Source organism: Lethenteron reissneri, unplaced genomic scaffold, assembly GCF_015708825.2.
Source record: "Lethenteron reissneri isolate LAM-NWPU_2019-01 unplaced genomic scaffold, ASM1570882v1 scaffold_1864, whole genome shotgun sequence".
Lineage (NCBI taxonomy): Eukaryota > Metazoa > Chordata > Hyperoartia > Petromyzontiformes > Petromyzontidae > Lethenteron > Lethenteron reissneri.
In genome coordinates this window covers 1,964,190-1,986,650 of record NW_026891624.1, presented here as the reverse complement: position 1 = coordinate 1,986,650, position 22,461 = coordinate 1,964,190, and the positions used below count along the sequence as shown (strand labels likewise).

At 49.6% G+C, this 22,461-nt stretch overlaps 2 protein-coding genes across 4 annotated transcripts in view; both read right to left on the bottom strand.

Moving 5' to 3' along the window:
• The window catches only part of N6AMT1 (N-6 adenine-specific DNA methyltransferase 1), a 164,342-nt gene that overhangs the window by 71,785 nt on the left and 70,096 nt on the right, over positions 1–22,461 (bottom strand). The window lies entirely within an intron of this gene.
• Positions 17,324–22,461, bottom strand: part of LOC133339415 (DNA repair protein XRCC1-like) — a 29,454-nt gene continuing 24,316 nt past the window's right edge. Inside the window, exons 11-12 of the mRNA XM_061547560.1 lie at positions 22,097–22,175; positions 17,324–18,328 (exon numbers count right to left, since the gene is read on the bottom strand). Of these exons, the coding sequence (XP_061403544.1) occupies positions 18,221–18,328; positions 22,097–22,175 (187 nt within the window). The 3' untranslated portion in view covers positions 17,324–18,220. The remainder of the gene's footprint in view (positions 18,329–22,096; positions 22,176–22,461) is intronic.

The window sequence follows — 22,461 nt, the reverse complement described above, 5'->3', positions numbered from 1 at the left end:
CTTCAATTATAGAAGGAATATATACGCTTTGTTTCAAAATGTAATTGCGACCACAAAACTTGATAATCGAATCGCGGGGGGGGGGGTCTGGGTTGGCTCTGTCTCAGATCCATGCGTCGCTCTAACTGATTACCCCACCAACTCTGGCAATAGCCCCGTCCTCTCCACTCCAACTCGTTCTCCGCAGATCTTTGGTCAGAGTCATTACGAGGCTTAGCCAAGGGGAACACTGACCACTTCCTGAACTTGTGAAACCGGGATGGAAGTATCTGGTCACGCTCGCTTTCACAACAATTCTGCAACTTCCTCTAACGAAGGATGCATAGTCACTCTCCATGGCCCCTGTGCAAGGATGACACGCAAATTCGTGGAGCGTTCCTTTTCTTGTGTGTGTGTGTACGTCGTGTACAGGCAGAGGTAGTGTAGTGGTTAGCACGCTGCGCTACGAACCCAAGTTTGATTCCCACTCACGGCCAACACTAGTGATGATAATCTGAACTGGCCCTGGGCCTTCTCTAGGTCGACTTAGCCTCAAATTAGTACCTGATGCAGTGTGTAAACATTGCAACTGGGGAGATAAAGGTAGCAGAGCGTGGTGCTTGCCACCCACCCCTTCATGTGCCATGCCGGCCTTCATAGGTGCTCGCTAACAACACCTGTCCCAACAGTCTTAAGGCTATATGGGGGATATTTGTATTTGTACAGGCAGATCTCGCCGGACTACGAGAGTTTTTAAATCCTTTATATTAAGTTCACTTGCATGCTTGCTTGCTTACGACTGTGCAAATCTTTCGGTCGTTTTTTAACCCACTTCCCGTGATCCAATCGATCTGACATTTTCCACACAGACTCGTTGTGCGTGGCAATTAATGTTCGTGAATTTTTTTTCCAAAATTTTACACTTTTTAGGACAAAATATTATATTTAATTACCAATTGCTTAATGGTGCAATGCAATCATCTGACCCATAGGTGGCAGCCATCTCAAGCCAGAGGACGAGAGGACTCTAGCCGCCACGCATATAAAGGATTTATAGTGAAAAACTTTGTTTTTACGGGTTATACTTGTTATTCCTGGAAAATGCTACGTTGGACAAAAACTGCGTTTGACAAATAATAGACCTTACTAGTAGAATAGGGTAGCGTTTTTTCGTCCGTATTGATCACCCCCTCTACTCTTTGTTTAACTAATTATATAAGATCACCGCCCTTGTTATTGTACTAAAGTATTTTGAGTCGCTTTCCATTTCTTGTGTGTGTGCCCCTTGTGATGGGACTTTTCAGGATGAACTTTGATATTTATAAGGGTACGGGGTGATCAATAAGGTCGGAATTGACTTAAAACTTTCATGACTTTACCGAACGACCCAAGAATAACACTGGTCAACACACTTTTTCTGGCATAAGGTATTCCAACGGCAGTAATGTAATTTTGGGGTGCTGATTCCAAATCTGGCATCAGTTTTTGTCCATCACGTCAGGTTTTTGAGATATCAAATATTGAATTTTCAATAAAAACTGCAGAAGAAAAATATTAAATAAATGTGGATATCTACATAAAATGATATTATAAACACACTATCCTAAAAATACAGCACCGTATTTTAACACTAAAGCAGTCACTGACTCGCAACAACTTGCAATCATAAGTGACAGCATTAATTTCGGGTAAAATCAATGAAAATGGGGAATGCCGATAGCATAAAATGAGATGTGATAGAGCAAATCTGGGATCAGATTTGGAATTAGCACCCTGAAATTAGTCTAAAACAGCTGCAAAAGTCCAGGCCAGAAAAACATGTTTTTTTTTGTTGACCAATGTAATAAGGTCGGAATTGGTCTGTAATAGGGTAAGTACTAATAAGGGGTTGACAGGTATGAACACTCTAGATTAGAAGTTTTCGTGACCGCAGGGATCCATACTCTTTGGTTCTTTCAGTAAAGTCACGTAGGTATAGTGATTTAATTTAATTGATTTTATACCTACGTCACTTTACCGAAAAAACCAAAGAGTACACCATTGGAACCTCATTTGCCAGTAGCAAAATATGATACTTGTTTTTTTACCCTTTTATCTGGCAACCAAACTGACACCTTTTTTTACAAGGAGTCATGTTTGCATTGACCACAATACCTGCAGTCGGAATGTAAACAAAAAACATAACTCTGATAATGTATGTGCATTGTCCTTGAAATTGATTGGTCCACACCCGAGACAGCTTTCCTTAGAGCCTCGTCTCACATGGTGTTGGACCAGATGACGCCAAAAGGCGCACAACTCAAAGACAATGCACCATCAGAGTATGAGAGCTCGGGGTAAGCATTTACATCAATTTCAAGGACAATGCATATATTATCGGAGTTATATTTCGATGTAAAGCTTTCGTGACTGCAGGGATTCATCTTCTTGGTTCTTTCGGTAAAGTCACGTAGAAGGGAAATAATAAAATAATAAAAATAAAACATAATAAAATAATTCTCGGAGTTATGTTTTTTGTTTGCATTCCCACTGCAGGTATTCTGGTCAATGCAAAGATGACTCCTTATGAAAAAGGTGTCAGTTTTGTTGCCAGATAAAAGGGTAAAAAAATTAACCCGTAAAAACTAAGTTTTTCACTATAAATCCTTTATATGCGTGGCATCGGGGCGGCTAGAGTCCTCTCATCCTCTGGCTTGAGATGACTGCCACCTATGGGTCAGATGATTGTCTGGCAGCATTAAACCATTGGTAATTAAATATTAAAAAAATTCCCTAAACAGTGTAAAATTTCGGAAAAAGTTTTTTCACGAAAATGCATTGTCACGCACAACGAGTCTGTGTGCAAAATGTCAGCTCGATTAGATCACGGGAAGTGGGTTAAAAAACGACCGAAAGATTTGCACGGTCGTAAGCAAGCAAGCAAGCACGCAAGCACGCAAGCAAGCAAGCGAACTTAATATAAAGGATATAAAAACAATTAACCAAAGAGTAAGTATGAACACCTCTCTGTGTTCATCCCTTGCCCCCCCCCCCCCCCCCCCTCAAAGTCGCCAGAAGCTCCATTCTTCACACTGCTGACCGGATATGGAACTACCTCCCTGTCGGCGAAATCACCGATTCTGGTCTTCAAGCCTTCAAATATCGAGCACGCATGGACATCTTCCTAACTTCACCACACACCTTGTAGGGAATGAGTCTTTGAGCTGCAGTGAACCAATAACAGGTCCCTGCGGGGTGGGCTGGTAGGAACTAATAACCAAGGAATATAAACATCATGTATTATTACACTTGTTTAGCCAGGAAAGCCTCACTGAGTGTAAAGGTTTTTGTAGGGTCCTGCCAAGTGTTTGCAGTAGGGGGCGATGTTGCTACACCTAATCGGACATCAGACATCGGACGGACGGACGATATAATCTATTGTAGGCTGGTTCACTTCGTTCCTACCAGTATTAATGCATGTCTTATATGGCTACTGTTCACAATTGCACACAATGACAAAAACGTTGGTACACGAGTTTCGGCAAGCTCACAGCGCTTGCCAACCCTTGCTGACACAGCTGGTAATTTGCGGGGGGGGGGGGGGGTGGGGGGGCTTGCTCTTTTGCCCGACCGCACCGTTGGAGGAATGCCAAACTCTCACGAGCTATTGATAGTGCCACTCAGTACCGCTTGATGACCGAACTTTGGACGGCCTCGACACTGCTTCAGAAATAACTCGCCGTATGTGTTTGCCGTCGACAAGTGAAATCTGTGGAGTGGGAAAACTCACTACTCCGAGGGCGCGGACCACAGAGATCGCAACCGGGTACCCGATACCCGTATCCTACCCGATACCCGGCTACCCGTACCCGGCCGGGTACGGGTACGCGTTTGCGACTCTGGTGCGGCCGGGTACGGGTACGGGTAGACCGTGAGTCACTGGTGTGTCACTGTTTGTCACTCATTTCCCAACGTCTTGTCTCTTCTCACAATTCAAGTTCCCAGAATCAACCCACCCGCGCCTGCAACGTGGCTTCATCCCAGAGGTCGCAATCAGGTACCCGATACCCGTACCCTACCCGTACATGGCCGGGTACGGGTAGGGTACGGGTACGGACGGGTACGGGTACCCATTTGCGACCCTGGTGCGGCCGGGTACGGGTAAGGAATCAAAACCCGTTTGCGGCCTCTGGCGGTCCATCATTGAACATCTTCACAGACATAGTTTCTGTGAAAAGGTCACGAGTGTGTGTGGGTGTTACAGAGATGGCACCTTCTAGTGCGTAATTCATGACTGTGCTCACTCATACCAGAATCGCCTACTCTAATACCCACTGTTCAGTCAGGAGTGGCTGAGATGGCTAGGTATAGTGCTTTGATTTATTTTATTTTGGTATGTGTAACGGGTTCCGGAGACACTTGTAGATGTAACTTCTTTATTACAATACAACACTCCAACAGTCCTGATACTCTGTTACAGCCTAGGTACACAGCCTAGCTACACAGCCTAGATACTCTAGATACTCTACTCTGGCTACGCTCATCCTCACAAGGTCGTAGAGTCGGGAGTTCCAGAGTCCCACCACTGGCTCTCACAGCATCCCAGGGTCTTCAGATGGCTGGTCGTGGGTCTTGGGTCTTGAGTTACAACTGGGCCCCGATCGTCCAGGGAGCTCTCCTTTTATGCCTGGTCCAACGAGGGGTGGGGCCGTGTGCGCCACCAGACATCCCACAGAGCACACACAGCCCCCCCCCGTTGGCGGCGCCCAGGGGATTAAGCGCCTGGGAACTCAACGCCTGGCGCCCAGAGGCTTAAGCGTCTGGACCCCCTGGGAACCCAGCGCCTGGCGCCCAGAGGCTTAAGCGTCTGGACTCGCCTGGGATCCCAGAGCCCCCAGCAGCCCCTCCCTTCTTATGTCACTACATTACCCCCCTCTACGTAGCCTCCAGCCATCCCGGCTGTCAATAATTAGAAAGTTTAAATTAACGAAAGGGAGAGAGAGAAAAAAAATATGCGAGCCTCAACAGGAAAAGAAAAGAGAACAAGAAAGCAACCATAAAAACCATAACCAACCTGTACAACTCTACACTATATACAAGCATCAATCAACAAAAAGGTGAAGCAATGACACGTGAACAAACGACCCGCGGCACACCTAGCCCTCCTCGGGATCCGCATAGAAAACGGGGAATTAACAACAACAAATATACAGATTCCGACGCGTTGGATGCACAACCAACACCGGTAATCGAACCGAAATCACACAACCACCGCATGGATGGCAGGGATCCACACCACTCTGCCAGCCTCCCATCAGTCAGGTGGAGAGAAGGCGAAGACCAACATGTCGAGCACCCCTCTACACACACTAATCCGGACGTCTGTCTACGTCCCGGGTCGAGAAGTCGTACTTCAGGGCCGACCCATGTACTGGGCAAAGAAGTCGCACTTCAGGGCTGCTCCAGTATCTACATTTTTAAATATATATATATAAAATTTACATGACAACCAAAATAAATCTGCCTGCTCCTGTCCATAAATGGTGGCCGCACACGCGAACCGCATCTCCAAGGCATCCCGTGCTTGCGTCCCAGCAGCCCTCAATGAGGACCACCACCGACATTACATGTCAACCGTTTGCACCCCCCGCCTTTCCAACGTGGCGTCTCCATCCTAAAACCGCGCACGTCGGCCATATCGGGGGGGACTTCAACCCAGTCTCTCTCCAAGACTCGCATCGCAGCATATAGCTGTACCGACCGATCTGAGACCCAACCTCTCTCCAAGACTCGCATCGCAGCATATAGCTGTACAGACCGATCCGAGACGACCCATTGTTCACTCCCTGCACAACATGCACCCTAACAACGGAGGGATACAGTCCCAACGTAACGGGACAACTACACCTGAACACCACGAATCTCCAGCCCACTGTTTCAACGCGCCTCGGAGTGTTTCAATCTCCGGGCCGTCAGGGCAAGCCTACTGCTCCAGACGTACCACGGAGGGTCTCAACCTCCGGGCCGTCAGGTCAAGCCGTCAGCTATTCCATGACGGGACCACACTCTCCGAGCCCTGTGAGCGTACAGCCCACTAGGCTAGACATGCCACGGAGTGTTTCAATCTCCGGGCTGTCAGGTCAAGCCGTCAGCCATAGCATGACGGGACCACACTCTCCGAGCCATGTGAGCACACAGCCCACTAGGCTAGACATGCCACGGAGTGTCTCTATCTCCGGGCTGTCAGGTCAAGCCGTCAGCCATAGCATGACGGGACCACAACTCTCGTGTTAGACACGCAACACCCGCTGGGCCATTGTCACCATCTGAAGATAAATGCCCCATACAGTATATACATCGTTAACAATGACAGCACAAGCTATACATTAACAATCACGAACAAAGCTCAATACAAACCATACATTGTTAACAATCACAAGCAAAGTTTCGCACACACATTGACAACACTCACGAGCGAAGCTCCACACAGTTTACCCAACAACAGTCACGACTCCCCGACGACAACGAAGAAAATGTCAACAAAAAAATCATTAATCTGGAGCGCGTAAATGTACGAAGTGTGAGGGGCCTGGTCTCCCGACCTCCAACCTTTGGCCAGAGCAGCAAAGGCGGCGACCTGCGTGTCGGTCCATGTGCCGGCCCCGGCGCTGGTTACAGTAAGAATGGCGCCCTCACTGTCCGGTCGCAGCGCTGATGACGCGCTGTGCTAGGTTGCCAACAGCTGTCACCCGGCGGTGAGGGACGCAGCGCTGATGACGCGGTGTCGTCGGGTTGGCCCACGCTGGGCCCGGAAGTGACGTCGCTCCCAGCGGTCACTGCTCCTCTGGTGGAAGTGATGTCATTTCTGGAAGTATCCCTCACATCCGTGGGGGGAATGGCGGCGGCGGGCTCGGGCGAGCGCCGCACCTCCTCTCTTCCTCCCGCCATCAGCCGCGAGCACCGCAGCTCGCCCAGGAGGGAGGCGGTGGCGCAGAGCAGCTCTGCGAGGCGAAGCAGCGCCTCCTCCATCTCTGCTCCCGACGCTGGAAAGGGGACGGTCGGCGGAGCAGACAGCTGCTCAGCCGGCGGTGCGGCGTTGTTGTCGGCCGGCGGTGCAGCATCGCTGTCGGCCGGCGTTGGCCACCCCGTCGCTGCCTGCTCGTCTTCATCGCCGTCAGGACTGAAGGTACGTGGCTTACTTCTTGTCTCCATAGCCACTTCTGACGCCAAATGTAACGGGTTCCGGAGACACTTGTAGATGTAACTTCTTTATTACAATACAACACTCCAACAGTCCTGATACTCTGTTACAGCCTAGGTACACAGCCTAGCTACACAGCCTAGATACTCTAGATACTCTACTCTGGCTATGCTCATCCTCACAAGGTCGTAGAGTCGGGAGTTCCAGAGTCCCAGCGCTGGCTCTCACAGCATCCCAGGGTCTTCAGATGGCTGGTCGTGGGTCTTGGGTCTTGAGTTACAACTGGGCCCCGATCGTCCAGGGAGCTCTCCTTTTATGTCTGGTCCAACGAGGCGTGGGGCCGTGTGCGCCACCAGACATCCCACAGAGCACACACAGCCCCCCCCCCCCTCCCCCCCGTTGGCGGCGCCCAGGGGATTAAGCGCCTGGGAACTCAACGCCTGGCGCCCAGAGGCTTAAGCGTCTGGACTCGCCTGGGATCCCAGAGCCCCCAGCAGCCCCTCCCTTCTTATGTCACTACATATGTAATGCGACTTACCGTGTGGGCAGGGATAAGTATTTTGGGGAGGGTATTGAAATGTAGGTCCTCCATTAAGCTGATAATTCGGCTATGCTGCTTATGGAGGGTTGTTTGAAGCTTAAAGGGTTTCTACATTTGTAACATGATGGGTTGCATATTTAGGAGGTCGATCAAGTGTAGAGAAAGCTATCCGTGCAGTGTGAGTTGGTCGAACTAAAATGGATATCTGCTCGATTGGTCCACAATCCACCGGGACCAATATTTACACACCTGGGGGGGGGGAGGGGTCAGATATTTGTGACGATGGGAGGGGGGGTGAGAAATGTGACGTCACATCAAAATGCGCAAACTTAAATAAATATAGACAACACGTTATACTAACTGCAGGGATTCATATTCTTGTTTCTTTCGGCAAAGTCACGTAGAATGGAAATAATAAAATAATATTAATATAAAACAATATTAATGTAAAAAATATAGTTTTATATAAATTTTATTTTATTATTTCCCTTCTACGTGACTTTACCGAAAGAACCAAGAATACGTTCTACTTAATTAAATAGACTTTTTACTAAATGTTTTCTCCTACAACATCAGAGTGCACTCCACATTAAATATACACTACAATGACAATAGTTGAAAGCAATTTGAATCATGTTTTATTCTTCTTGAGTGGGGGGCAGAGCTTTGTGACGTCTATTTGAAGGGGGGGGGTCTGACTTTTTGTGACGCCGAGTGACGAAGGGGGGGGTCAAAAATCGTCCAAAATCGTGTGACGTCATTTATGGACGGCCCCTAAGAGGGGAGAGGTGCTGCTGAAGCGGGATTAGATTTGGCGCCGTTGATTCACGGTGGCGTTTTATCGGCTGTTGGGTGGAGAAGAGTCTACGACAGCGAGTTGTTCTCGGCATTTATTTTTGGCTTCGGCTGTATACCCCCTCCCCTTGCTGCATTCCGTTTCAAACGAGTAACACCCCCCCCCCCTTGTCTGACCCAATATGGTTGTGAGGAAATAAATGTGTAGTAGGTTCCAGGAGACTTGGACGACGTAGTTGGAGGCACACTTATTTATTAAGCACAATGTACATAACAGGCCGAGATGTACAACACTCGAAAGGGTATCGGCCCCTTCACCCGTCTAACAGGGAGATCAACTCTCTAGGTCACAGCTAGCCTACTCCTAGGTCCTCCACTACAGGGCTAGGGGAGGCTAGCTAACCCAGCCCTGGTTAAGCTGGGATTACAGCACCCTGAGTCCCCAGACCGGCCCCTTCACCCGTCTAACAGGGAGATCCCACAATCTATGTCACGGCTAGCCTACTCCTAGGTCCTCCACTACCGGGTAGGGGAGGCTAGCTTACCCAGCTCTGGTTAAGCTAGGATTACGGCACCCTGAGTCCCCAGACCGGCTCTTACAAGAGCATCGGCTCTGGGCTCTCGGGGCCATGCCGCTGGCTCGCCCTGGTCGGCCCTGAGAAGGACAGCGATCCAGGGGAGTCCCAGGGCCTATCTCGCCGGTCTTCTTGCTTCACTGGTTAAAGCTGAACACTGAACCCCGAGCCCTCCGGCTCACCGCCTTATATAGCAACTCCCCCACTGAGGGGTGGGGCCGTGGGGGATCCCAGCGCCGTTGTTAGCCCCCCCCAGGCTGAACGGTGCGGACGTGGATGTAAGCACCTCTTGGCGTACGGGCATAACCACTCCCAGTGTGTTTATTTGCCCTCCGTAACACCTCTACAAATGTATGAATCTAGATTTGAAGTTCTCGTGATGACAATACCATATTCTATCAAAAAATAAAATTTTAAAACTATCTTTTTACACGCTTTCTATGAACTCACTGTTGTTATTGTCATATCCTAAAATCTTGTAACTAAATTTTACCCACTTCCCAATGTGATATCGACTGCAAACTTGGTATACGTATGTCATACTGATGACAATACTATATTCCAGCGGTCAGGAACCTATGGCTCGCGAGCCATATATGGCTCTTCTAGTGACGGCATATGGCTCCCAGACAATTTTGAGTTGAAAAAAAATCAGTTTGGAACTGATTTTAAAATACTTGTGAAATTGCTTAATAATACTGTGTCATTTTAAAGTAAACAGAAATTTGTTTTGAAGATAAATGTCACGGGTCACGCCTGCATGAAGCTCAACCTCACCACGTTGTATGAACCAGACTACAAGGCCATCAGCAACACCATGCAGCACCAGAAGTCGCATTAAAAGTAAGACATATTTAATTTATTATAGGTTAAAAATACTATATGGCTCTCAATGCAATATATTTAGAAATATTTGGGTTTTATGGCTCTCCCAGTCAAAAAGGTTCCCGACCCCTGCTCTATTCTATTAAAAAAACCATTCATTTTTATATGTTATGTTTCGGCGTGGGTCTAACTGACGTTGGCTGTAAACCACCACGGTCACTGACGTTATGGCAAGTTTTGCGGTCACTTCCTGGAGTCGTGGAGTTCTGCCCTTACGAGTCGGGTCCATTTCATTAAAGCGTGTTTTAAAAAAAGTGTTTTTTTTTATATTACTTATTCCCTCCACATTTAGAATCAGTGGGCGTTTAGAGTATTTGGCAGCTGCTGCTGCTGCTAACAACTTTCCATGCAATAAGCAACTTCGTTGAGCCATCGTTTGTGGTCAGGTCGCTTCTGAAAGAGCTACGTAGCTCAGTGGGCCTTGACTGGTAAAATAAAAATAAAAGTTTTTAGTTTAAGTAAATTACTCCCGACATTTATCCTTTTTTAAATCCTTTATATTAAGTTCACTTGCTTGCTTGCTTAGGACCGTGCAAATCTTTCGGTCGTTTTTTAACCCACTTCCCGTGATCCAATCGAGCTGACATTTTGCACACAGACTCGTTGTGCGTGACAAGTTATTTTCGTGAAAAAATTTTCCCTAAATTTTACACTTTTTAGGAAAAAATAAATTATATTTAATTACCAATTGCTTAATGGTGGCAGCCATCTCAAGCCAAAGGACGAGAGGACTCTAGCCGCCACGCATATAAAGGATTTATAGTGAAAAACTTTGTTTTTACGGGTTAATTTTTTTGCCATTTAAAAATGCCGTAATCGACTCTTTTAAAAACGGCCAACCCCGTCTGGCTAAATGAGGCTGATTATAAGCCAGGGTTTGATTCTGTACACAAAGATAAAGCAAGCACCACTGGCTGTACACAGGACCACAAAAGCGTAGTGATGTCCCTCTGCTCATTAACTTCATGTAGGTGGAGTGTAAGATGTTGGGTAGTGATGCACCCATCAGCCTACACGAGTCGATGCATTCATTTTCCCTGCCCGGTGTTCCAATCCCACAGCCAACCCACCGCCCCTTTCTTTCCTTGCGTAGAGACGTTGAGAAAACTTCCCGGGGCTAAATGTCAGAATTCACCACTCATTTTCGCTACTCAAGCAACACACAGATAGAGTTCATGGTCGATAGGGTGGATCACAGAAATCTCTCCTTCACTTAGCGGTGCTAGGCACATCAACGGGGACACGTCTCTCTGTCTCTCCGTTTGCTCTGTCCTGTTCATTGCCTTTCTCTGTTTGTCCTTGTCCGTGTGTCTACTCTATCCGTGTCAGTGCCCGCATCCGTGTCTCTGTTCGTGTCTATGACCGTGTCTGCTGTCCGTCTGTGTCTCTGTTGTCTGTCTACTGTCTTTCCCTCTCCACTCTCCAACTGCAACAACAACAGCAGCAGCAGCAGCCCAGAGACCCGACAAAGCTTCGACAGCAGGCGCAGCGAAAGTGGGACATCGCCGCGGAAACACCACGAGGCAGCGGCACAACCCAAACACGCAGAGTCGCAGAGCCACAACGCATTTTAATACGATCCGTGTGTATACATTCAACGGTGACCGAGATGAGGAGACCAAGAAAATCCGGTCTCAGCAGCACTCCCAATTTGAGCCCAGGGCTAAGGCATTCTGGGGGCTCAGCAGTGCCCCGACAAAGTACTAATCACTAGTTAATATGGATGGGGTAGGTATAGTTATAGTCACTAGGTACTCTTAGGTTTTTTCGGTAAAGTCACGTAGGTAAAAAATACAATTAAAAGTTAATAATGGAAATAAAATAATCAATTACGACGTTTCGGAGGCATTACTGCATCAAGATGCAGTCATTTTAGCTGTGACGGTCCCACCTGATGAGAGACTTGTGTTGCCTCCGAAACGTCGTGATTTATTATTTTATTTCCATTATTAATTTTTAATTTTATTTTTTACCTACGTGACTTTACCCAAAAAAAACCTAAGAGTATGAATCCTTGCAGTCACGAAAGCTTGAAATCTAGAAAGTCACTAAGTGACAATGGATTGGATAGTACTAGTAATAGTCACGAGGCGATTATGGATTGGATAGTACTAGTACTAATCACGAGGTGATTATGGAGTGGATAGTACTAATCACGATGTGATTATGGATGGGATAGTACTAGTTCTAGTCACGAGGCAAATAGGGATCAGGCAGGCCTAGGAATGGTCGTATAGTCACTCACTCAATACAATGCAGTACGGGGCAGTCCTTGGCTTACAAACCGAATTCGTTCCTGAGACCCGTTTGTAAGTCGAACGGTTCGTAAGTCGGAACAAAACAATGCACTGCATTCGAATGCCCACATGGCCAGTGTTATGAAACGTGTTATGGATCAACAAAAAGGGAAGCATCGTTAAACTCATTAACATCTCGCCGAGGATCGCTCCTCTGAACAAAATAGTTCCGCGGTTCAGTTTTCAAGTGCGAGTTTGCGTTTTAAATGGATGTTTTTTGCAAAAATGTTTTTTTATGGAAGCTGGTTCGTATGTACAGGTGTTCATAACAGGGCGTTCGTAAGTCGATGAATGCCTGTACTTGTATTTTATTTTACCAGGCAAAGCCCCACTGAGCTGCTGTATAGCTATTTTACTGGTAGGAACCCACTGGTTACACCAGCCCACAGGGGATTATTGTGTCCGTCCGTCGTGCAGGGAGGGGCTGGGTGGGGAGGGAGGGGCTGGGAGAGGTGGGGCTGGGTGGGGAGGGGCTGGTCACCCCGTGGTGCCCTTATAAAACTCAACATTTAACCTACTCACGCCGGCTTGTGCCCGCCCTCAGTCGGGCATATTTGCGGAATACACCACGCCGCCGTTGACCCTGCAGGCCATTGACCGAGCAACCCGACGTTCCTACCAGCTCCCTCCGCAGGAATATGTTCAGAAGCAACCTGGCCATCACAGATGATAGTTCGATGAAGTGGTGGCACCTTATCATCGTGTGGAGATGTATAGCAACAGCCAAAACAGTCTAAAAAACGCATGTCTATTCGAAACGTGGAGAGAAAACACTGGAGAACCCAGAGAAAAATTAGCCCGTAAAAACAAAGTTTTTCACTATAAATCCTTTATATGCGTGGCGGCTAGAGTCCTCTCGTCCTCTGGCTTGAGATGGCTGCCACCTATGGGTCAGATGATTGCCTGCCACCATTAAGCAATTGGTAATTAAATATAATAAAAAATTTCCTTAAAAGTGTAAAGTTATGGAAATAATTTTTCACGAAAATAAATTGTCACGCACAACGAGTCTGTGTGCAAAATGTCAGCTCGATTGGATCACGGGAAGTGGGTTAAAAAACGACCGAAAGATTTGCACGGTCGTAAGCGCGCAAGCAAGCAAGCAAGTGAACTTAATATAAAGGATTTTAAAAATCCACGCCATCACGTGGATCGAGACATGCAACCTCCCAAAACTGCAGTGGACTGTCGATTATCTGCGGTAATGACGGGGAGGACTGCAGTCAATTATTTGAAAAATATCTTATTTGAAATGAAGCACAACTGAAGATTTCGATTGTTACTCTTTGGATTTAGAACGATTGCTCACAATCGACCGATCAATGCGCGTGCCAAGTAGTAACACTTTCCTGCTCACGCGCAGAAGACTCGGCCCGCTATAGTGGACAGAAGAGCCACACTCATCAAAATCAATCAAACTCCGCCCCACTGTTTTAAAGATATGCAATTACTGTGTTATACTGTAGAGGCAATAACATGTTTGTTCGGTTTCAGCACGTCACTTGCAATAAACATTTCCAAGATTCACAATGTACAACAGTTTGTTTTTATATTATTACATTGGGCTTAAGGAAAAACAATCCACGAGTTATTAACGTGTGTCAAAATCTCAGGCGCGTGCTTAATCCACAAATTGGATAAAAACCGCACACGGAAAACACTGGTCAACAAAAAAACTTGTTTTTCTGGTCTGGACTTTTGCAGCTGTTCTAGACTAATTTCAGGGTGCCGATTCCAAATCTGATCTCAGATTTGCTCCATCACATCTCATTTTATAAATCCTTTATATTAAGTTCACTTGCTTGCTTGCTTGCTTAGGACCGTGCAAATCTTTCGGTCGTGTTTTAACCCACTTCCCGTGATCCAATCGAGCTGACATTTTGCACACAGACTCGTTGTGCGTGACAATTAATGTTCGTGAAAAATTTTTCCCCCAAAATTTTCAACATTTTAGGAAATAAAAAATATTTAATTACCAATTGCTTAATGGTGGCAGGCAATCATCTGACCCATAGGTGGCAGCCATCTCAAGCCAGAGGACGAGAGGACTCTAGCCGCCCGTTTCAAAGACCAATGTGGGCTGGCACGCATATAAAGGATTTATAGTGAAAAACTTTGTTTTTATGGGTAAATTTTTTATGCTATCGGCATACCCCATTTTCATTGATTTTACCCGAAATTAACTCTGTCACTTATGATTGCAAGTTGTTGCGAGTCAGTGACTGCTTTAGTGTTAAAATATGGTGCTGTGTTTTTAGGGTAGTGTGTTTATAATATCATTTTATGTAGATATCCACATTTATAAAAAAAAAATATTTAGCAGTTTTTATTGAAAATGCAATATTTGATATCTGAAAAACCTGATGTGATAGACAAAAACTGATGCCAGATTTGGAAACAGCACCCCAAAATTACCTTAAAACCGTTGGAATACCTTATGCCAGAAAAAGTGTGCTAACCAGTGTTATCGAGTCTACTGTATACATGCGTCAGGGTTTCAGGATCGAACCCAGCAACCTCCTGCATTATAACCCCTTTGTGAGGCAGGCGGCCCATCTGGGGTGAGCAATAAGCTACATTGTGGCAAAATACCAGTGCCTTGAGTGGCCCCATGAACACGCGGCGTGACGCAAGTGCGAGACCCCTGCCTCCGATCTCGTTGGGCCTCAAACTCCTCTCCAACCGCGTCCGTCGAAAAAGAACGTGACGGGAGAGAAGCTTACGCCAAATGTTTGGGATGGACACACAAAACCAAGGAAAACATCCCCCCGTGTAGCCTTAACAGGCTGTTGGGGCAAGTGCTGTTAGCGAGCACCTATGAAGGCCGGAACGGCACGCGAGGGGGTAGGTGGCCAGCACCACGCCCGACCGCCTCCGTCTCCCCAGTGGCGATGTTTACACACCGCACCAGGTACTCATTTGAGGCGACCTAGGGGAGGCCCAGGACACGTTCAGATATTCGTCACTGGTGTTGGGCATGAGCGGGAACCGAATTCTGGACGGTGGGTTCGTAGTGCAGTGCGCTAACCACTACACAACTACACACAGACACAGGGAAAAATGTAAACACTCTCTGGGTGTGGCGATGACGAGTCACCACCCCGGGAAACAGAACCGTGTGGTGAGTGGTGTGACGTCAACTTAGAAGGCCCCGATTTCACAAAAGCAAAAGAAGGCATCATCATCATCACAGCAGCGGCGATGATGATGATGATGCACCAGCTCCCCGCTCAACTCCTGATGCAATTCTTCTGGCGCTGAGCGGTTCCTAAAAGGTACGCGGAGAATCGGGGGACAGGCCATGCATCTGGCTTCTCGACCACCCTCAATGTGACATTTACAGCTGCTGCTCCACGTCAACTTGATCAGCCACGTGCCAGTTGAAGTGGCTCGCTGTGAGGGTGACTGGAACCTATAGTTTAACGCGTAGTAGTAGTAGTAGCAGGGCTTTCGTGAACAATATTATCGAGAGGTTTTTTGGGTTTAATCTCGTGGCCAATTCGTGACCAGTTCAGCACTAACTGCTTGTGTTTAAGACGTAGACTTTCACGATCAATATCATCCATAAGAGGTTATTTGAGTAAGATCGCGTAAATATATAAAAGTGTGGAGAAGTCTGTTTCGTTCCTTATACAGAAGCATACTCTTAGGTTTTTTCGGTAAAGTCACGTAGGTAAAACATTAAAATTAATAAAATAAAATAAAATAAAAATCACGACGTTTCGGAGGCAACACAAGTCTCCGTCATCAGGTGGGACCGTCACAGCCACGATAGCTGTATCAACGTGATAAGCCACGTGCATCAAGTGATGCAGCAAATCTGGCTGTGACGGTCCCACCTGATGACGGAGACTTGTGTTGCCTCCGAAACGTCGTGATTTTTATTTTATTTTACTTTTATTAATTTTTATGTTTAACCTACGTGACTTTACCGAAAACACCTAAGGGTATGAATCCTTGCAGTCACGAAAGCTTCAAAGCTAGAATTATACAGAGGCGTAAATGTGTCTAACACCAGTGACGATTACCTGATGAAGCTGGTTGTAATTACTGGCGAAACGTCGTACTCAGATTGTAAATGTTGTGGCTTGGCTCTCAAACACACCGGTGAGTGCTGCACTAGTGACGAATTGGCACGTTCTGTTTACGTGACAACCCTTACTAGTTGGCTGTGTCGTGTGGTGGCGGGTTTTAACGACACTTTTATATATTAACGCGATCTAACCCAAACAACCGCTATTGTTAACTGGTTGTGTGTTGGAGAGTAAACCCACAGCGTTTGCAATTCGTGTACCGTGATGTCATTACAACCAGCCTCATCAGGCTGACATCACATTTATCCCGCCTCTATTTAAGACCAAACCAGGAGGAGGATTTATCAACAATTCTGGCCGTCACCTGATCAGGTCAGTTGTAATTACCAGCAAAATGTCTCGTTAACTCGAATTGTAAATCTTCTTGGTTCTTTCGGTAAAGTGACGTAGAAGGGAAGTAATAAAATAATAATAAGTATAACCCGTAAAAACAAAGTTTTTCACTATAAATCCTTTATATGCGTGGCGGTTAGAGTCCTCTCGTCCTCTGGCTTGAGATGGCTGCCACCTATGGGTCAGATGATTGTCTGCAGTATTAAGCAATTGGTAATTAAATATTTAATTTGTTTTTCCTAAACAGTGTAACATTTGGAAAAAATTTTCACGAACATTAATTGTCTCGCACAACGAGTCTGTGTGCAAAATGTCCGCTCGATTGGATCACGGGAAGTGGGTTAAAAAACGACTGAAAGATTTGCACGGTCGTAAGCAAGCAAGCAAGCACGCAAGCAAGCGAACTTAATATAAAGGATTTAAAATAAAACATAATAAAATAAAAATATTTTATAATAAAAATAAAACATAATAAAATAAAAATATTTTATTATGTTTTATTTTTATATTTTTATTTTATTATGTTTATTTTTATTATTTTATTACTTCCCTTCTACGTGACTTTACCGAAATAACCAAGAAGATGAATCCCTGCAGTCACGAAAGCTTTAAATCGAAATCGAATTGTAAATGTTGCAGTGGGTTTACTCTCCAACACACACAAACTGGTTAGTTTTCGATTTAAAGCTTTCGTGACTGCAGGGATTAATCTTCTTGGTTCTTTCGGTAAAGTCACGTAGGTATAAAATAAAATAAATTGCGTTGTGGCCGAAACGTCGTGAGAATTATTTTATTATGTTTTATTTGTATTATTTTATTATTTCCATTCTACGTGACTTTACCGAAAGAACCAAGAAGATGAAACTGGTTAGTGCTGAACTAAGTAAATAATTGGCACTTTGTGTTTACGTGACAAACTGATCGGGCTGTGGTATCGGGGTGGTGGTGGCGGTGGGTTTAACGACACATTTATATTTATGCGACTGAACCAGCAAAACAAAATCTCGGTTGCGGGCACCTACAATGGTAGCGGCTGCTGCTATTACCTGTGCGGTGCAAAGAGGCTCCAATGTAACAACGCACACAAACCCCCCTCCCCCCAATGTCACTCCACTGCTGGATGAGGGCCCACACCCACCCCAACAACACAATTTGGACTGTGGTGGTGGTGGTGAAAGGGGGGTGTTATCGGACCATACGTCACCGTGCCGGTCGGCACAGCTTGGTGAAGGCGGCGAATGCCGGTTTGGTGAAAGCTTGAGGGAGGAAGGCGAGGGGAGGTGAGCACGGTCCTGGAAGGTTGCGTCCAGAGACGGGGTCTACAGGAGACTCGTGGTGCCACGGGGAACACATCGTCCACCGGGGTCCACGGTGGGTCTCGGGGTTCACACGGGGAACTTGTGGTTCAAGGAGGAACTTGTGGTCCACTCGGGGTCCACGGTGGGTCTCGGGGTCCACGGGGATGTGGGTGCCACCGTTAGAGTCTGTGTCTCTGTTGATATTTCTGTCTGGGGCTCAGGCCCCCCGCCCCCTCCGCCCCGCTAGGGCGCGATGGCGAACGGCTGCGGCGGGGCCAGGGACCCGCGCCGGAGGCTTTCGAGCAGCCAGCGCGGGCGGACAAACAGCACCGCGGGGCTCCACACCAGCACCTGGGGGGCGGGCAGGGGACACCGCCTTGTCACACTCTTCACCACGTCGTCACCAACACTCACCACCACCTCGTCACACCGCTCACCACCACCACCACGTCACACCGCTCACCACCACCACCACGTCACCACCACCACCACGTCACACCGCTCACCACCACCACCTCGTCACACCGCTCACCACCACCACCTCGTCACACCGCTCACCACCACCACCTCGTCACACCGCTCACCACCACCTCGTCACACCGCTCACCACCACCTCGTCACACCACTCACCACCACCTCGTCACACGCTCACCACCACCACCTCGTCACACCGCTCACCACCACCACCTCGTCACACCGCTCACCACCACCACCTCGTCACACCGCTCACCACCACCACCTCGTCACACCGCTCACCACCACCACCTCGTCACACCGCTCACCACCACCACCTCGTCACACCGCTCATCACCACCTCGTCACACCACTCACCACCACCTCGTCACACCACTCACCACCACCTCGTCACACCACTCACCACCACCTCGTCACACCACCACCTCGTCACACCACTCACACCACCTCGTCCACACCGCTCACCACCACCTCGTCACACCACTCACCACACCACGTCACACCGCTCACCATCACCTCGTCACACCACTCACCACCACCTCGTCACACCACTCACCACCACCACGTCACACCGCTCACCACCACCACCACGTCACACCGCTCACCACCACCACCACCACGTCACACCGCTCACCACCACCACCACCACGTCACACCGCTCACCACCACCACCACCACGTCACACCGCTCACCACCACCACCACGTCACACCGCTCACCACCACCTCGTCACACCACTCACCACCACCACGTCACACCGCTCACCACCACGTCACACCACTCACCACCACCTCGTCACACCACTCACCACCACCACGTCACACCACTCACCACCACCTCGTCACACCGCTCACCACCACCACGTCACACCGCTCGCCACCACCTCGTCACACCGCTCACCACCACCACGTCACACCGCTCACCACCACCACGTCACACCGCTCACCACCACGTCACACCACTCACCACCACCACCTCGTCACACCACTCACCACCACCACCTCGTCACACCACTCACAACCACCACCTCGTCACACCGCTCACCACCACCACCACGTCACACCACTCACCACCACCTCGTCACACCGCTCACCACCACCTCGTCACACCACTCACCACCACCTCGTCACACCACTCACCACCACCTCGTCACACCGCTCACCACCACCTCGTCACACCACTCACCACCACCTCGTCACACCACTCACCACCACCACGTCACACCACTCACCACCACCTCGTCACACCACTCACCACCACCTCGTCACACCACTCACCACCACCACGTCACACCGCTCACCACCACGTCACACCACTCACCACCACCTCGTCACACCGCTCACCACCACCACGTCACACCACTCACCACCACCTCGTCACACCGCTCACCACCACCACGTCACACCGCTCGCCACCACCTCGTCACACCGCTCGCCACCACCACGTCACACCCGCTCGCCACCACCACGTCACACCGCTCGCCACCACCTCGTCACACCACTCACCACCACCACCTCGTCACACCACTCACCACCACCACCTCGTCACACCACTCAAACCACCACCTCGTCACACCGCTCACCACCACCACCACGTCACACCACTCACCACCACCTCGTCACACCGCTCACCACCACATCGTCACACCACTCACCACCACCTCGTCACACCACTCACCACCACCTCGTCACACCGCTCACCACCACCTCGTCACACCGCTCACCACCACCTCGTCACACCGCTCACCACCACCTCGTCACACCACTCACCACCACCTCGTCACACCGCTCACCACCACCTCGTCACACCGCTCACCACCACCACGTCACACCGCTCACCACCACCTCGTCACACCACTCACCACCTCGTCACACCGCTCACCACCACCTCGTCACACCACTCACCACCACCACCACGTCACACCGCTCACCACCACCTCGTCACACCACTCACCACCTCGTCACACCGCTCACCACCACCACGTCACACCGCTCACCACCACCACCTCGTCACACCACGCACCACCACCCACGTCACACCGCTCACCACCACCTCGTCACACCACTCACCACCACACGTCACACCGCTCACCACCACCTCGTCACACCGCTCACCACCACCTCGTCACACCGCTCACCACCACACACCTCGTCACACCGCTCACCACCACCCCACGTCACACCGCTCACCACCACCACCTCGTCACACCAACTCACCACCACCACGTCACACCGCTCACCACCACCTCGTCACACCACTCACCACCACCACCTCGTCACACCACTCACCACCACCACCTCGTCACAACCGCTCACCACCACCTCGTCACACCGCTCACCACCACCACCCTCGTCACACCGCTCACCACCACCACCTCGTCACACCACTCACCACCACCACCTCGTCACACCACTCACCACCACCACCTCGTCACACCGCTCACCACCACCACCTCGTCACACCACTTACCCACCACCACCATGTCACCACCGCTCACCCACCACCAACCTCGTCACACCACTCACCACCACCACGTCACACCGCTCACCACCCACCACTCGTCACACCACTCACCACCACCACGTCACACCGCTCACCACCACCTCGTCACACCACTCACCACCAACACCTCGTCACACCGCTCACCACCACCTCGTCACACCGCTCACCACCACCACCTCGTCACACCACTCACCACCACCTCGTCACACCACTCACCACCACCTCGTCACACCACTCACCACCACCACTACATCACACCAATTACCACCACCTCGTAACACTCACCACTCACATCACACTCACCTCACACTCACTAATCACCACCCACAGCTCACATCACACTCACATCACACTCACATCACACTCACATCACACTCACATCACACTCACATCACACTCCCACTCACATCACTCACATCACCACTCACATCACACTCACATCACCACTCACATCACCACTCACATCACCACTCACATTCACCTCACACTCACCTCACACCACCACTCACATCACACTCACCTCACACTCACATCACCACTCACATCACCACTCACATCACCACTCACATGACACTCACATCACACTCACATCACAGCTCACATCACAGCTCACATCACACCACACTCACCTCACACTCACATCACACTCACATCACACTCACCACTCGTGTTAAACTCACCACATACTTAACACCCTCACCCTGTCACACCTTCACCCCTTACACTCTCACCCTCTCACACCCTCACCCCGTCACGTCACACCCTCACCTCGTCACACCCTTTCACACCCTCACCCCGTCACACCCTTTCACACCCTCACCCCGTCACACCCTCACCCTCTCACACCCTCACCCCGTCACACCCTTTCACACCCTCACCTCGTCACACCCTTTCACACCCTCACCCCGTCACACCCTTTCACACCCTCACCCCGTCACACCCTCACCCTCTCACACCCTCACCCCGTCACACCCTTTCACACCCTCACCCCGTCACACCCTTTCACACCCTCACCCCGTCACACCCTCACCCTCTCACACCCTCACCTCGTCACACCCTTTCACACCCTCACCCCGTCACACCCTCACCCTCTCACACCCTCACCCCGTCACACCCTTTCACACCCTCACCTCGTCACACCCACCTCGTCGAAGCTCTCATCCCAGCCGTGATTGGCGATGACGAAGTCGACTTCTTCACTTGCACCGTCAGCAACGACGCTCCTGACACACGGCGCACACAGCAGCCCGTCACATCCCATTACGTCACCCATTCTTTTCACGCGTCACCCCCTCCGCGTCACCCCCTCCGCGTCACCCCCTCCGCGTCACCCCCTCCGCGTCACCCCCTCCGCGTCACCCCCTCCGCGTCACCCCCTCCGCGTCCACCCCCCTCCGCGTCACCCCTCCGCGTCACCCCCTCCGCGTCACCCCCTCCGCGTCACCCCCTCCGCGTCACCCCCTCCGCGTCACCCCCCCCTCCGCGTCACCCCCTCCGCGTCACCCCCTC